The 16560-nt window shown below is 51.9% G+C and overlaps 5 protein-coding genes across 5 annotated transcripts; 3 read left to right on the top strand and 2 right to left on the bottom strand.

Moving 5' to 3' along the window:
- Positions 1-167: 167 nt before the first annotated feature.
- On the bottom strand, positions 168-2117 carry J4E85_010994 (uncharacterized protein; the record flags this gene model as incomplete). Its single annotated transcript, XM_051475197.1, has 6 exons — positions 168-286; positions 348-438; positions 498-1234; positions 1287-1428; positions 1485-1757; positions 1812-2117. 6 exons carry the CDS (start codon positions 2115-2117, stop codon positions 168-170), a joined length of 1668 nt encoding a protein of 555 aa, XP_051321061.1.
- Positions 2118-2662: 545 nt separating this feature from the next.
- J4E85_010993 (uncharacterized protein) lies at positions 2663-4473 on the top strand (the record flags this gene model as incomplete). The annotated part of the gene is made up of 3 exons (XM_051475196.1): positions 2663-2735; positions 2789-4005; positions 4222-4473. The coding sequence occupies 3 exons, from the start codon at positions 2663-2665 to the stop codon at positions 4471-4473; spliced, it is 1542 nt and encodes a 513-aa protein (XP_051321060.1).
- A 165-nt stretch (positions 4474-4638) lies between these two features.
- Positions 4639-5793, bottom strand: J4E85_010992 (uncharacterized protein; the record flags this gene model as incomplete). The annotated part of the gene is made up of 1 exon (XM_051475195.1): positions 4639-5793. The coding sequence occupies one exon, from the start codon at positions 5791-5793 to the stop codon at positions 4639-4641; it is 1155 nt and encodes a 384-aa protein (XP_051321059.1).
- Positions 5794-9056: 3263 nt separating this feature from the next.
- On the top strand, positions 9057-9601 carry J4E85_010991 (uncharacterized protein; the record flags this gene model as incomplete). Its single annotated transcript, XM_051475194.1, has 2 exons — positions 9057-9084; positions 9126-9601. 2 exons carry the CDS (start codon positions 9057-9059, stop codon positions 9599-9601), a joined length of 504 nt encoding a protein of 167 aa, XP_051321058.1.
- Positions 9602-12752: 3151 nt separating this feature from the next.
- Positions 12753-13796, top strand: J4E85_010990 (uncharacterized protein; the record flags this gene model as incomplete). Its single annotated transcript, XM_051475193.1, has 3 exons — positions 12753-13120; positions 13167-13504; positions 13555-13796. 3 exons carry the CDS (start codon positions 12753-12755, stop codon positions 13794-13796), a joined length of 948 nt encoding a protein of 315 aa, XP_051321057.1.
- Between the last annotated feature and the right edge of the window lie 2764 nt (positions 13797-16560).

Genomic DNA, 16560 nt, shown 5'->3' with positions numbered 1-16560 from the left:
CGCATTGATCATGTTGCAGGAGCGAGCGGTCGACATTGCAGACAGTCAAATACAGCAGTGTTGAAGACATCTCGCAGAACACAAGACGCTGCAGTGCGACGCCGAAGTTGCAAGTGGTAGAATGTGCGATATCGAAGTATGCTCATATAAGTACAAAAAAAGGACATTTACACAGCTTTCAAGCACTCATCGATGATAGCAGACACATGCAGGCATTCTTCATCGCGCATCTTGTTCGTGAAGACCTGGATGGCAGTCGGTGCACCATCCACGAGCTTGGGATTATCTGCATTGAATACATTAGCTTGCGTCTCAAACCCGTACAAAGAGTCAAGACGGCGACTTACAACTCGGGCCTACTTGGCCAGGGCCCATGACAAAAGGCTCAGCATCCAGAGCGCTTGAGGCTTTACCAAAGGGAAGTACGCATGCGGGATACTGGCTTGACGTTAACAATGCTCTCTACAGCCACTTCGAGATGGGTAAGCATGACTTACATCCAATACGTTCAACAGTAGCGTATACGGCGGTAACCCGTATGTATCGTGCGCGACCGCAGTGTGCTGCGCAGCCGGACCGATTACTCCGTCCAATCTCTGCTCCTTCCAAATCTTCCTCCACTCATCTTGGATAGCATCCCGCTTGACATTGAGCGCAGCTAATTTCTTGATGCCCTCCAGGCCCTTGCAGTCGTCCAGGAAGTCACACTTGAAGGAATGGAAAACCTCCATGGACTGGATAACTGAAGGAACAACAGGCTCACCGCTAGCGGCTACATGCGTCGGGGGAGTGTCGTCAAGCATAAAGAAGGCAAACGCGAGGGCTAGCGCATTGGCGACCTGAGCGCGCGCCGGCGCGATAGGAACCACCTCGTGGCCCTTTGCTTCGAGCGCACTGACAGCTTGGGCTAGCGCTCTTTTAACCGGCGGATGCAAGGGGAAGGCTGAGTCCTCGGCCAAAAGACCCAGTCTTAGCTTCGGCGCGCTCGGCGGTGCTTCTAGGTCTCTCCAAGGAACGTCGAGAGCAGAGGCGTCGTACAAGGCCGGTCTCACTGATAGGAGTGACCGACATAGGATGCCCAGAGCGTGTATGTCGTTTGCTAGGGGACCAGCAGACGGGTTGAAGAAGTTGTTGCCAGCGGAGACGGGGGACATTTGGCCGCCATCTGGGATGCGCGCTGTAGAGGGCTTGAAGCCGTAGGTGCCACAGCAGAGAGCGGGTATGCGGATTGATCCTAGTGTAGATCAGCAAGTCTGATCACTACAACTTCGACGACATGTACTGACCTGCAATGTCTGTTCCAACACCGAGTGGAGATCCTCGAAATCCAACAAGTGCGCCTTCGCCTCCGCTCGACCCTCCCGCAGTGAGGGCAGTGTTGTGAGGGTTCAAAGTACGCCCGAAAATGTTGTTCTGTGAGTCAGCCGTCTATATCGCATTAGTTCGTGAGCCTTCTTCATGTCGATATGGGACAGTGAACTTACCATCATGGTCTGAGGGATATTGGTCTTGGCATATACGACTGCGCCTAGCTCGAGCAAGATATCCACAAGCGGGGAGTTCTCCTTCGACGCGGCATGATCCAGGAATGAGACGAACCCGATAGTGGCCGCCGAGCCAGCGACTTGGAAAGCATCCTTGAGACTGATGGGTAGGCCGTGGAGAGGGCCTACGATACGACCGCTAGCTCTTTCGCTGTCGAGGAAGCGTGCTCGCTCTTGTGCTTCAGCAAAGTATGTCTCTGTGAGACAAGACAGCTATAACACTACGTTAGTGGCTTGTCCTCTATTCTGAAGGAAGAATTGACGTACCAACTGCTGTGCCATGGCTGCTCTCTTCGAGAACGCTATGGTAACCTCCAGTGACGATAGAGTACCATCCTTCAGCTGCCTCAACAGCTCTTCAACGGTATACTTCTCGGTAATCTCCAGTTCCCTCTCGCTCAACAGTCCCGACTTTCGTGCAATGCCCATCTTCATCAAGCGATTTGGATGTTCTGAAAGCGGCATCTGGAGCAAGTCCGTGACTGATGTTGGAAGAAGCCATTCTTTTGGTATCTTCTCGCGACTGGACTGCTGCTTCGCAGCAACCTTACTTTCCCATGAAGCGGAAGCCATATTCGATGAACGAAGGGAATTGCTAAGTCTCGGAAAGATTCAAGTTGGAGAGATACGGGTCGGACGCGTAATATTGGTAATGGCCAGCATCCGGAGATGCTAAGATATGTATATCATTGGAATACTCAGATGCCGTAGTATCTATCCGTAGCTGAATAATGCGGGGTCCAGATCTCGTCCGCATGATCGCGAGACAAAGTGTTGATATCTGGCCGTGTCGGAGCAACATTTCGTTTCGTGTCTGAGCGGCAGGCGTTAGCGCGACACTACCCCACAGCCGCCAGCGCCAAGCCGGTGGGTTATTTAATTCGCAATTCGCCCAATTCGCCCCGTTCGCCTGCGGAAACACGCAATCCGGGGTTCGAGATAGGGATGCGCAGATAACGTACAGAACACAGCTGACACTGCCTCAGCGGTCGCTGTGGTATATATACGCACGAAAGCTCTGGATAACAGTGGGGAAGATATCCACGCAACAAGCTCCATGCCTGTGATAGACAACCTCTTCAACGCGATTATTTTTGTTTCGTACCCTCCTGAGAGCGATGGCCGACAGCAATGGCTCCAGACCGGATGAAGGCACCTTTTGGGCTCCGGGAACGCTACGACTAGAGGATTGTAAGACTCGCATTTGCCGCTGTAAAGACCGCACACTGACTGTCCCGCTATAGTGACGGGGCCCGCAACGGACGTCATCCTCCACCCAGTGCCTAGCACCGAACCAGATGACCCCTTGAACTGGAGCAAATTGCGCAAGACCATCAACTTCGGCTTGACCGGCTTCTTTGTCCTTTGGACATTTGTACAGCTCCAGAGCGGCACGACATCATGGGGTCAAATTGCGCCTGAACTGGGCTTCAGCAACGATCAGCTGAATAATGGAGGCGCTATGAGCTGTGCTGGGCTTGCAGTCGGCTGCATGCTCTTCATGCCGTTCGTACACAAGTACGGACGACGACCTCTGTACCTGCTCAGCTCTGCGCTCCAGTTGAGTGGAGTGTTGTGGCAGACCCAGATGGCGAACTATGGTGACTATTTGGGCAGCAACTTCCTTGCTGGACTGGGCGGTGCTATCAGCGAGGCCGTCATCCAGATCACCATTGCCGATTTGTTCTTCGTCCATCAACATGGAACGATGAACGCATGGTACCTCGTCTTCACGTCCGTGGGTGCCTCCCTCGGTCCGGTAGCCGCCGGCTTCGTTGTGGAGTCACAAGGCTGGAGATGGATCTGGTGGTGGTGCACAATCTTCCTCGGTCTAAACTTCGTCCTCGTCATGTTCTTTTTCGAAGAGTCCAAGTACGTCCCTTTTCTCAATGGTCAGAGTGTGCCACATACGGCTGGCACTTCTGGCTCGGATGGACTCGAGGACGGCCGTCCCGACTCAGGGCTGCAAAAGGCCACAGACGGCAAAGGCGACGCAAAGCACACCGCCATGGAGCGCATACAATCCCGAATTGACACCTCCTTACCACGAAAAACTTATCGTCAGCGCATGGCCATCGTCACCCCTTCCAATCAACGCATCGGCCACCACTTCTACCAGCCAATCGTTGTCTTGTTCACGTTCCCTGCCGTGGCCTTTGCTGCACTCACTTATGGGACCCTACTGGCGTGCATGGCATTGATGAGCTCATTACAGGCCGTTTACCTGTTGCAACCACCATACAACTTTGGAGCTTCTGGCGTTGGACTCATGAACATTGCTCCGTTCGTTGGCACGTTCTTTGGATTCTTCGCGGGTGGTTTCCTGAACGACAGATCGATCATGTACTTCGCCAGGCGGAATGGAGGCATTTACGAACCAGAGATGCGCCTGTGGATCACTCTTATCTCAGCAATCCTGCTCCCGGGCGGTATCCTGATGTTTGGGCTAGCCTTAGCCAGGGTATGTTGGTAACACCTGGCTGTAATGATGGTTCACTAATAGCTTCTTCAGGGTCTGCACTGGATGATATTGGCCGTAGGATTCGGGCTGTTCGGTTTTACATTTGTCCTAGCTAGTGGTGTCGCGCTATCATACGTGACAGATTGCTATCAAGAGGTGAGTCGACAGCTCCCAGTCTATTCGAAGCGGAGTTCCCACTGACATGACAACCTTCAGATCCTCGGAGATGCTATGATAGGCATCGTCTTTGTCCGGAACCTATTCGCCGTGGTCATCCTCTTCGCACTCACGCCGTGGACGAACAATATGGGTATACAGAACGTCTCCATCATCACGGCGGCTGTATGCTTTGCGATCTTGCTAATCCCCATCCCCTTGCTATTGTGGGGCAAGAAGATCAGGGTTGCGACGGCGACGAAATACAAGCGCATGGCAATGCGACAGCCAGCCCATAGAACACTTGAGTAGTGTGCATGATGGGTATCGCATCGCTACGCTGTTCCTGGAAGAAGTGGAGCGGTCGGAGTGCTTGTTCCCGTGCAAACGACTTCGTATAGTCGTCCCATCTCACCCAGATGCTTCCAACTAAAGACTTTCGTTCTTTGAGCTGTGTATCGTTCATAGTCGATAGTGTCATTGAGGAAGCCATGAAACGATCTCGCTCCAATGTATTTGAGCCGTACTATCTTTGATGACCCAGAATGCCATGAGTTGCTTCTTGACCTTTGTTCGCAATTCTTTCGAAAACTCAATGACGACGTCGATCTTGTCGAGCGCCATTTCGCGCTGAGCAGAATCGACCAGCTCGAAGCAAGCAAATACATATGGGATAATGGCGCCTGGAACCGAGCGCTTGGTGATTTGGAGTATCATCCGCAGCTCTTCGAAGATAGCATTTGAAATGACAGTGCCTCTCGCTGACGCCGTGCCATATGGATGTCGCAGTCGATGTACAATAAGCAGCACCGACCAGCGATATAGTTTGGCTTGAGACATGATGCTAGCCACCTCTTCCTGTAAAAAACGGCTGATTTGCTCAACGGGCAGGATTGGCGTCCAGGCCTCGACGGCGACTTCGATGTCGTTCAGGGCTTGCGCAATCTCGGATAGATCGAGGTTAGGATTCTGGCGTAGCGAGTCCGTGATCTTGCAAACATCGTATAGGTACGGTAGCATAGGCCAGGCAATTCCCATATATCGATCAACAGTGTCATCGTCCTCGTGGACCTCGAGCCGCAGGGTTGGAGCCTCGCCCCGTATGATGCACTCTTCAGTCTCCGCTTGAATGAGGCAGATGACGAAAGCCTGACAGTCCGGACCGAGCTCCACTGTCGATTCGTACATGGGCTTGATAATGTCGAGAGTGTGTCGACAGATCTCCAATGAGCTCCCGGATATGTGCAGGGCAAATGTGATGGCGCTCACTGCAAGCATCAACACAGTCTGAACGTCTCCAGAGTCAACGGCTTTGACAGATCGCAATGTGGAAACGGCAGCGGCAGCCCGCCTGTGGCCAATGACTCGGTTCTCATGGTTCGGGCCAGGCTCGTACTCGCAAGCTAGGAGGGCTGCGGTGGCTATCAATGAATCTTGCACCCACGACGTTGCGTTGTGGAGTTGACGCGCGAAGGCTTTGTGGTGGCAGATGCGGAAGCTTGGCGCGATGAGGAACTGGTCGATGCGCGTTTGGCCTTGGGATACGCCCTTGACGAGGTGCATCTCCCGCTCACTCAGATCTGCGAACGGGGATGGAGCCCTGGGCAGCGCGACTATGTCCCAATCCGGCATCGCTGGGCTCGCGGCCGAGGCTGGGCATCTGGGTGACGAAGAAGCAACAGAAAGGCTGTCGCTCCGAGCCGTCTGTAGCGGGCTGCGTGTCGTACCCTCGGTGCGCTGATACCGAGGTTTGCGGCCAGCAGTGCCAACTGGTCGTAGGGTCTGGCATGAGTTCCGCAGGCGTTGGCATCGCTCGCAGGCATCCTGGCCGGGGACGCGCCTGCATCTCTCTTTCACGGCATGGCACCTGTCGCATGCTCGTCTTGCTGGCGGTCTGGCCATCGCGGACGCTCTCCGGTGGGTCGCAGTGGATACATGCTCAGTGAAGGGTGGTGTCTGGAGAGCAGGCAAGGTAGCTGAAACACCGGCGGGTGCTGAGTAACGAAACACGTGCCGTCCGGCAATCCCCGCGTCGCTGGCTTCGATCAACCGAGAAAGACATCGACCTGGGATCTTGTTGTATACACTGGGATATACATTTGTGAGTTGATGATACGATCATGATGTAGGGATTTACTTTGCTCGTTTTCGTCGCGTGTCGAATCTCGGTAAGTTAGTGAGTTTTTTTGGAAGGAACGCCCCGCAGACTGGAGCTTCACGGGCGTTCACGGAAAGCACGCGTCTCTATGACGCGGCTGCCACAGAGAAAGCACGACAGTCATCAACATCGCGGCTGGGTAAAGCTTTGCGAGGCCCAATATCGACGTTCTGCTCATCCACCATCCCTCATCACTCATCTCTTATCTCGTTCCTCATTCTCATTCCTCCTCTATTATCTCTCATCAATACCCCGCAACAGAACAAACAACAGAAGAAACCAAAACTGTCTGCAGCGGCGTTAGAGACAAGGCTTCAGACTGCATATAACAACTTCACATCGAGCAACAAGACCTATTCTAGACATAACTATTGCCAGCATTCTCAAGAGACAATATATTAGTCCACGTACACAATCGCCGCATGCAGGAAGCAACGCCGTCCTCTCTAGAGTATAACAGAAGGCACTTCACCGCGGCGTGTGTCCAAGTTCCTACTCTATTAAGTGCGACCATCGTCGTCCCTAGCCAAACGGTATGTCGCGTTTATCCTGCATTGCCTGTTGGAACATATTTACGTTCTTGCGGCGCCGCTGCACGGCGGCGTTGCCAACAACATCTAGCAGCAGATTGTGTTACCGCACTTGGCTGATCTTATGCCTGAGGTTTTTGATTGTCTGCTGTCTAGCTCCTCCTCGCTGCGTCTCTCTAACCCTAACATTCCGCGTGTGTGCTATGCAAGTGAGTTGTAGGCCGCGTGATATTATGCATACGCTCATCCGAGTTCGTTGGTCTTGAGAAAAGGTGGTGCTAGATAATGCTTTGCTGTAGAGTAGCAGTACGTGCCGCGGGGGTTAGTGGTAGACGATACTCTTGATACGAACAGGGGAAAGTATGACTATGGCTCTCCTGCCGAATCAGCTTTGAACCGGGTGCTGTTGGCCCTTAGAAGCCCGGGAGTTAGATCTATTTCTTCCGTACGCTTATTAAAGTGTTCTAGCAGAGTTTGCGCCGGTACTTAATGTTAATCTTGTTTCTTTTAGGTGGTACTAAAGTCGGAAGTAAGTTCACAAGATTATGCCCTGATGGGGTTATCTGCGGGGTTTGACTGTCTGCAATGTCGACCGTACCTCCGCTTCTGCTAAATGATTGATGCGGTAGAAGTTACTGGCGATTCTAGTTAAGATAGTTAGAAATTTATGCAAGGAACACCACGCAGATTAAAGTTTTACATGCGTTTACCAAAAGCACGCGTCTCTACAACGCAACAGCTATGGACAGAAAGCATAATACCTATAGCTATTGCCGCGGAGTCTTATTATGCAAGTATCAACACAGACTTTCTGCTTATCTACTACTATTGCGCCGCGACAGAAGAGACAAAGAACACCGGCACAGTACGCAACAGCTCTTTCTACTCTCTACCTTTTAATCTACTATTTATCTTGGAAGTTCTCTAGCAGATCTATACATGTGCAATAACTTTTAATAAAACAATAATACTTCTAGATAAACAGAGTACTAGATAGAAGTAAAGCACTCTTGAAATCTACGCGAATCTCTTGTATTAACTTCTTACTATGTTTTACTTCTTTCCTGCTGTCTTAGGTTGTCTCTTAAGTTGTGCTTAGTTTCTTGTTCGCGCAAAGCTAACTATACAGTATAATTAGTCGCGAATACTATGTAGAAGCGGCATCGCCTAACCCTAAATAGTTGCCTAGATTCTCTAGCCTGTTATTGTTCTGGACGTGTGTTTGACTACGCGAGTCGAGCTTATGTTTTGGCGATATTTGTGTTTGTTGCTTTTCTGCATCTTGTCTAGATCCCAAGAGGATTCTAAGGTTGCTACTTTTACACTTGCGCAAAGTTACTTACTGCATTCTTGATCGAAGCATTCTATAACATGCATTCGCGGCTGTCCCTGCTGCTCAATCACGACTTATATTGTACTGCTTAACGTATAAACTACGCCACTAGACTGTAGATACTAATGCCAATTTGCTTTGCCCTAGAGGCAACGTTCGCAATTCGTGACGCGGGGGTGTAAATCTAAAACTTCCTTTGCTTATGTCTCTATCTGCAACGGAAATCTATGTGCTTGAAGTAGAATATAAACGTATCCCGTGGTGCTGCATATATGCGCTTGGGCAAGCCTATGTGTAAGCTCTTATAATGCACTTCTAGATGCGGTCGACAGCGGTGGCCGCATACATCAAATCCATGCTATCGATGAAGCGTGGTCTTGGAACTCGTTTGAGCGATAGTCGTCTTATTCAACCATGTCTCCGATGCAAGGGTTGGATCTGTTCAACTCCTTGGTTGTTCATTGTATACATGGCTAGACGTAGTCTACTATTATGTAGGCTTCAGGTCTAGTGCCTGATCAGATACATATATACTGTAGCCGTGAGTAATCTCCCTGTGTTCGGGCAAGAGGTCGAACATCTACATATCCATCACGCATTTCGACAGTTGACAGTGACTGGATAGATAGGACCTTGACATGCTGTCCTTTCGCTGCGCCAACAGACCGCTTTAGAAGCGAGCAATCTACGCACACACGTCGTAGCGGACTGACAAAATCAATTTCCAGTTGACAATCCTCGCTCACTTCGAGATTGAAGTGCCCGCCTGCCGACCGCTCTCACTTGCCTGGGTCATAGCGCCTCCACCTAAACAGAGCTTTCGCGCCCTCCCATCCTCTTCTCCAACACCCAACATCGCCAGCGACCTCCCGCGATGAAGACGCCGCCGCCCACCCACAAACGTATGTGCAGCCCGATTGTTCCATTATCTAGCTGACCATAGTACCAGCGCCCAAGGGCCGAGACCAGCCAGCTCGTATGACCAAGTCATCGAGAGTCACTAAATCCGCTGGTGAAAAATCCATTCGTGCCACCCAACGTGGTCCTGCGCCGCCTCCAATTACCCAGGCCCCTCCCAAAGAGGCTACCAACTCCGGTGACGACGATGACCTTGATGACTCCGACCAGATCTTCATTGAAGCTCTACTTGCCAATGTCCCGGACAAGCTACAAGGCGATGACATCTCTGGTGAAGCCCTAGCGGCGAACCACCTCGAACGCGCGAAGGCTATGAGCGATGGCATCCTCGAGTGCTTTGCCCATTGCATTCGCCCGGCGGTTGATGACAGAGTCAAGGTGTTGATGGACCTTTGGGGAGACGATCATGACCGTGTGCAACACGATATGGTCCGGGAAGCGCAATCAATCGCGCGTGTCATCAACAACTGGATGGAGAGGAAATGGCAGGTACACATTTGAGTATGATGACCGTTCGATGGAGATTATTCATCGCGAAGACCAGTTGGATTACGGATCTCTTATGACAGCGCAGCCATGCACGTTGGCAGCAGGATGACCTGAGAAATGAACATGATTCGAGTACCTTTCTACGTACCATGCTGAAACATTGATGTGAATCCGAGAACGTGGAGACGAGTCTGTGGTCATTACACCACCCCATTGCGTCGCGTATATTACAGATCGTGGATGTGTTCCATCTCCGTGAGCGGACGCGTGGGAAAGGCACATCCTGACGTAGGTGCTGTTCGTTGATACTAACATGGTCTTTTCCCCGGTTGTCCGCGCACTGGAACCCGACTCGTGACGACTACATGGACTTTTATTATGGAAATTCGGATTCGGATAACGGGAGTAGGCTGCAATGGTTTTGTCGACCAATGTAGTTGATCCGCTCCAAGCCTGGACTTACCGGTCGTATGATAATAACGCCAGCGGATAATGACATTCGTGATGCAATGTTGGTGTCGCAGCCTTGAATGACGAGATAATTCTGCCTTTCCACCGCCACCTCGCGTTCCATCTTTTAGTGCGAAGGGGTCGAGACTGCGGCAGCTGGACCAGCAGAGGCCGAGAGCAAGGGGACTGAGATGGGTACGGCGAAGCTGAATGAGGTGCAGCCTAATGAGAAGGCGGGAACAGCACCCGTGGCCGAGCTCAAGAAGCCGCCAAGGTGCAAGGGAAGTCGTGAAATCGAACTGAAAATACAATGTGATCATGCTATGTGCACTATGGTAACATTGAAAGGCTAGTCGATCAAGACGACATGCATACACGAGAGCTTCCAGAAAAAGGGCAAATACTTCACCTCTCAAACGGGAGTGTCCATTGAAGCCTCAACTTGTACCTTGTGACGGATTCTGCTGCTGGTCGCCAGATATCGACTCTGTTGAAGTGTGACCATGTTTACACTCTCTGCACGGTGCGCGAACTCGCTGCCTGTGGCGTTTGATGGATGCCTCGTCTGAAGACTTAGGGCGTATGTGGCCGTCATTCCCCTGCGCACCCATGAATATCATGTAAGAAAGCAGATTTTCTTCATGGAGACATCGCGCTGTTATGACCCAAAAGTATGTACACCGCGTGATATGAAGAGGACATGCCATTTTGACGAGAAGTCCAAGGCTGATTGTGTGATGTATGATGACTCCAGCTCACTGCAACTGTTGTAGCCTGAACATCCTCGTTCGAGAGTAGGTATCGCTGGACGCCGCGGTGGTTGCTGATTGGTATACGAATGCGCAATCACGAAAGACTGCGTCTCGAGAGGCGATAGGTACATCGGTATGCAAGCATGGAAGCCAGAGTTTACTTGACTCGGTAGAGCTTGACAACTGCTTGTATCCGCCATCGTGCCACGTGTGGAATTATCGCGATTGTGCTAAGTCCTCGTCAGCTGCAAAGTGTCGGGATTGTTCTCCAAAAGTAAGACACGATACCCGATTCGGCCGCAAAGAGACGTCCCATTGAATGCGCGATTCCCCCAGGCGCGCGCATCAGCCAGGCGGCCAACCGAAGAAAGATGTAGAGAGCTGTTGGCTGTCGATTCTGAGGATCTTCCAACCCTTGCGAGGTGGAATCGGTGCGTTCGAAAGTCCTGCCAGACCTTGGGGATGGTGGATGGGTATGAGAACAAGCCGAAATACTGTAATCGGCACATGCGCACATATGGACAGGCCTTGGAGGTGTGGCGGGTGTGTTGACGAGAACGCGACGATGGCGCGAGGCCAGGAAAGACCGGGTGCGATAAGGCCGGCCCGTGCTGCCAACCAGACAGGAGCCCAAGGGCGCGAAGAGCCCTACCGTTAGCTAAACAGAAGCATACGATGTCGCTGATATCCAGCGCAAATTACAACGCTGCGGTACCATCTCAAGTCGCGGCGCGGCCTTTGCTGATGGGGGCGGAAGCTAGGAAGCGCTTCAAAGAGCCACTGCGCAAGGTCGGAACAGAGCCATTCGAAGACAACAGCATACAGCGGACGATTGAGCGCGTCTGTGTCGAGTAGAGACACTGTAGTGAGGGTGTAAAGATCAGAGTGCTCGGCATAAGCCACAAATACGGCGTCAAGAGGCCTAGTGGGTTTATCAGATGCAGTCGAAAATGCTTTGCGGTGCGCCGAAAATGCTTTGCAGTGCCCTGAATATGCTTTGCAGTGCCCTGAAAATGCTTTGCAGTGCCCTGAAAATGCTTTGCAGTGCCCTGAATATGCTTTGCAGTGCCCTGAGAATGCTTTGCAGTGCACTGAGACTGTTCTCTGTGCGTAGTTAGTAGGCTTCTGCGGGGTAAGGCCTGTGGTGCGAGCCAATCAAGTTCTTATCGCCTCCGATAACGTGTCAGACAGTCTGATTCTATTGTCAACCCGTCTGACCTAGTTGTCAGACCCTCTGACCCAGTTGTCAGGCTGTTTAATCACCTTTCCTAGCGACAGCAAAGCCTATATTCAAAATTCTGAAGAGACAGGTTTCTTCGCATCGCCTTGCTGAATACGTACTCTTTTTCTTAGAATTTATTTGCTCTGCTGTAAACATTGTGGGTGCAAGCCTTGCATCTGATTTTCGCGTGTCAAGCTGTCTGACTTCGTTATCAGAGCTCTGGTTACGATGTCAGACCCTATGAAATCATGTTCAACACGTATCCGGCTAAGTCTTGTAGCCTAACCCGATTAAGCTCTTATCGCCTCGATAACGATGTCAGTCCTTCTAAAACTGGTCTCAGCCTCTATGATATTATTTGCAGTCCTTGCGACGTCATTTGCAGTCCTTACAACACTATCTGAGAACAAAGTCATTGCACGTTCACGTGATTCCTTGGCAGCGAACTGACTCGCCATGACTAGTCAACCCCGGCGCTAAGACCTACCATCACCACCTTCGACTTCAACGGTGATTTCATCGACAGGACAAAGCAAAAGCCACTGCAAGACGACCTCATTCGCCTCATACCAACATATCCTGCGCAGACAGTTTCGCAAGCCCGCGCCCGCCGCGCCTGGCGACGCCCAAGCCCATCTCACCCGGCTCTACCATCCCGAGCACGATCCAAACAAGCCATCGATATAACCATGCACATACGTTGGATGCAGTGTTTCTGTCTCGGGGCGCCTGGCTCAACATGACGGCGGTCTACGGCGGTGATACGAGCTGGTTCCAACGCATGGTGCAAGCCGCATCTCTCGTCTCCATGATGGAGCCACCACAGAAGAAAAGGAAGACGATGCCAGACCCTCTGGTCGCAGTACGACTGATGATGAGGGAGTTAACGACCGTACTCAGCACCCCTCCGAGCCCCCCTCGCATCAGCCATTCCGAAGTCTGGGCGGCTATCGCAGCCTATGACGAGCGAGCGAAGACCGTATCTTCTTCACGCGCAGCCTACCAAGGGCGACCAGCCGCGCCATTGGATGATACACTGCCAGCATATCATGACCCCACTGCCTCAATTCAAAGGGCGAGAGTCTGTGGTGAGAGCTGGCCGCATGAGTACGTAGGACAGTCACTAGGATATCCAGCTACTTACTAGTATTAGCAACTCGACGACTTCCTCAGCCGGTACTTTGCAGACGACCATATTTTCACCGGGACCAAAAGAGTCAATCCTATCTGCACCAGAAGACCCTGCCCTGAACATACTTGGTAGGGGTGCCGTGGACGATAACCTCCAGGATACAAGCGGCGCCTACCTCGCCGATGCTGTGGAAGAGAACCGCGCGGAAGAAGACGTGATGATGGACGACCCACAAACACTCAACTCTCGCCCAAAGCTAGCTATTCCGAACAAACTGGAATTGAAGGCTAGAGAGCTTGGAGAAGATGGCCTACCGCTCGTACTGCACGACCCACTCGCCCTCTTCGCCGTCCATCTTCGTATCGCGCCCGGGGTGAGCAATAGCAGCTGGTTTCACCACATGGTACAGGAGCGAGCTCCGGCAATCAAGCCAACCTCACGCGGCAGCCGCCTGGACCGACCGAATTGACCCCTACGTCAGAGCAATCACGGTCGAGGAGCTCCTCAGTAGCGAGCGACGATACCGCCATTGAGTTCTCCGAGTTCGATCCCAGCAGCTTCGACTTCAAGAGCGCCACCCTCCCACCAGGGCTGAAATGGGTGGCACCGCACCTCCGTCTTGCATTCCGCGAAGACCGAGAGGATGAATAAGACCAACTGTTCAGTTTCGAGGGGCATGCAGTATGCTTTCTGCGGGAGAACGAGGAGCGTGTCGCAGAAGTTCTGATTAGTGTCGAGACTGGTGGCTTTGGCGTCTACCAAGCAGGCATCCAGACGACTAGCGCATTTCTCCGCCACATCGCTTCTGACGACCGAACAGCAGTGTGGAAAGACTGTGAATATTGGCGGCTGGGACACACTCCATACAGTCAGAACTCTGACAAGGAGTTTGATGTGCTACAAGGAAACATTGATGGCCCCTCGATCCTCACAGCCGGAAGCGATCGACCCATTGACAGGGCCAAGAAGGAGTTATCGATGCTTATGAAGGAAATCGGCGATCTAAGACGTGATGCCAGGAGATGGAAACGCCACCCCAGGAGAACCTGCGAGAAGAATTCCAGGTGCTGGCAAGGCAATACGAAGACCCACCGAGAACTGTCGTCATTGCTGATCCGTATATCGAGACGCTCAGAGCGCGAATCTCCGAGATAGAGGCCAAAATCGAAGACCACAGGCGGGAAGAAAGCAGGAAGAGCGAGAATGGGAGAACAGATAGTATCGGGCGGAAGCGATGGGCCACCGTCGGTCGAAACCCGGGGACGTGGTGCCCGCACCCATGCGTCGGCAGCGCAATCACTGCCAAAGGGAAGTGAGCCGGTACCTGCGTCGACGCCGAAAACTATACATGCGATACTTGCATCAAAAAGAGACGGCCTGGTACCTGGATTGCCCGGTCGGCTGGTGAAGCGGGTTACACGGTGATGTAATCATTTATGTCTCAAACCCGAGTTCTCCTCGCGACACGCTCGGCGTGTGTTTTATACCAGCCTTTAGCTACGAAGTCCCCTCGCCTCAGTATGATCATCGTCTATTCGCGTTGCCACTGCCCACGTAGCCTTCTGGCTCCAGGCTTCTCGACAGTGTCGAAGCTGATCTCGAGCGAGCTTCCTTCAGCACAGCCGCAAAGCTTGGAAGACTTGTCACACCATGGAGGAATCCGAATTTCTTGTCATTTCCGTCTACGTAAGCTCACAAATTCCCTAGTTATTGAATAACGAGTTCTGACAAACAAAGATCTTGACTTTGATCATCAGCGGCAATCTTTGCAGCGCAAGCAGATCTGATGAGGATCTCCATCATCTTCTGCATGACCCCGAGTCTACGTGGCGTATACGCGCAGGGGAAAAGAACGCACCAGGAATCTACATCCGGAATCTTGTCGACAAGGACGGCGACACACCCACACCCAACCAGTACCTTCGGGTACCCAAGAGACTTCGCAACTATGTCTCTGGCGAATCATGCCGCTGAAGCGACGAGCGCGTGGCGAGACGTTGTGGCCACCTCTGGCGTATACATCCTCTCGCCAGACTACACTGGAGTTCACCAGAGAGAATGCCTGAACCCCACATATCACAGAAGCGCCATCTTGCGTATCATCTTCACGATGGAATATCACCCGGGTACTGTTCTAGTAGCCGCCCAACAGGACTTGTTCGGGAAGTGGGCATCAGGCGGTAGCGTGCTATACGACCTCTGCAATATTGCACCACCCGAATTAAATGTGGCATGTGCGAGCAAACGGCAAATACGCGCCAGAAATTTACATTCGACGTCTTGTCGACACAGGCGATACCTCGGGGAGATGAGGAGACTTCGTAGCGTAGCCGCATTATCATAAATTCATCTCTACTCCAACGACGTCTTCGTGATGTGACATCCGCTCAAAGTCAGCAATTGTACGTAGGAAGCTGATTTCCCTTGCAGTAGAGAGCACCCTGGAGGTATGCGCTGTGGTGTCACATTCTGGCGAATACGGTAGCCCCTACCGGGAGTATCTCAGCATGCTGGCAGTGGATACATACGTATACCAGGAGTAGGTGTACTTATCTAGGGACCAGTCGCTGGTCAGAAAAGTCGCCCCGAGCGCCATTGTAGGAGTATTGGTACAACATAGCCACCATCTTAACGTTGCATGGATACCATGTAATCATCTATCTCTCCCGTGACCACCGCCGCCCAGCCGCTGCGGCATACACCTTCCGTGCCCCAATTCTTGACAGCGTTCTTGCTGCGACCGCGTAACACCCAGTCCTCGTCGCCGCATTGGAAAATTGTCGTCTTGTCCTTTGTCAGCAAGAGATAGCTCTCCCCTCACTAAGGCGAACCCAGACTTCAACAAAGTCCTCCTCGCATTCCCATATGTATGAGCGCAGCCAGTATGGGCGAAGGTCCTGGGTTGTTATCTCAGGGAACTCGCGTTCCAACAGATACCGCATTCGCGCTTGTCGCTGCGCTATGCATTTTCCTCCTTCTTTCTGTGGGAACTGACCGACAACGGCCTTGGGCGAGTGATCTGAATGGCCTTTATAGGTAGCGAAACCAGCGTTTAGCGTATCCTATAATGTAGCCACCTGGCATCTTTTCCTATCTATCCACTCTATTTGGCTACTGTATTGTAGTCCTCTGCCCTGTTCTTCTCTGTCTCTACTGTCTTTGTCTAGCATAATGTAGCCCTCTGCCCCTTTTCTCTATTTGTCTGTCCTCTTTAGCTAGTGCGTTACAGCCCTCCGCCCTCTTCGATCTTCTTTCTCTTCTTCTTGTCTAGTACAATGTAGTCTACTACCCTCTTATATCTTATTCCTTAATTTCTTATCCAACACATCGTAGCTCTCTGCCCTTCTCTTTCTTTTCTTAATTATATTCATCTAGTATATAGTAGTTCTCCGCCCTCTTCTATCTTCTTTCTCTT

This window comes from Alternaria conjuncta (genome assembly GCF_024043145.1).
Source record: "Alternaria conjuncta strain BMP 0040 chromosome Unknown scaffold_28, whole genome shotgun sequence".
Taxonomy (NCBI): Eukaryota; Fungi; Ascomycota; class Dothideomycetes; order Pleosporales; family Pleosporaceae; genus Alternaria; species Alternaria conjuncta.
The sequence above is the reverse complement of the archived record's forward strand: the minus strand, read 5'-3'. Positions and strand labels throughout refer to the sequence as shown.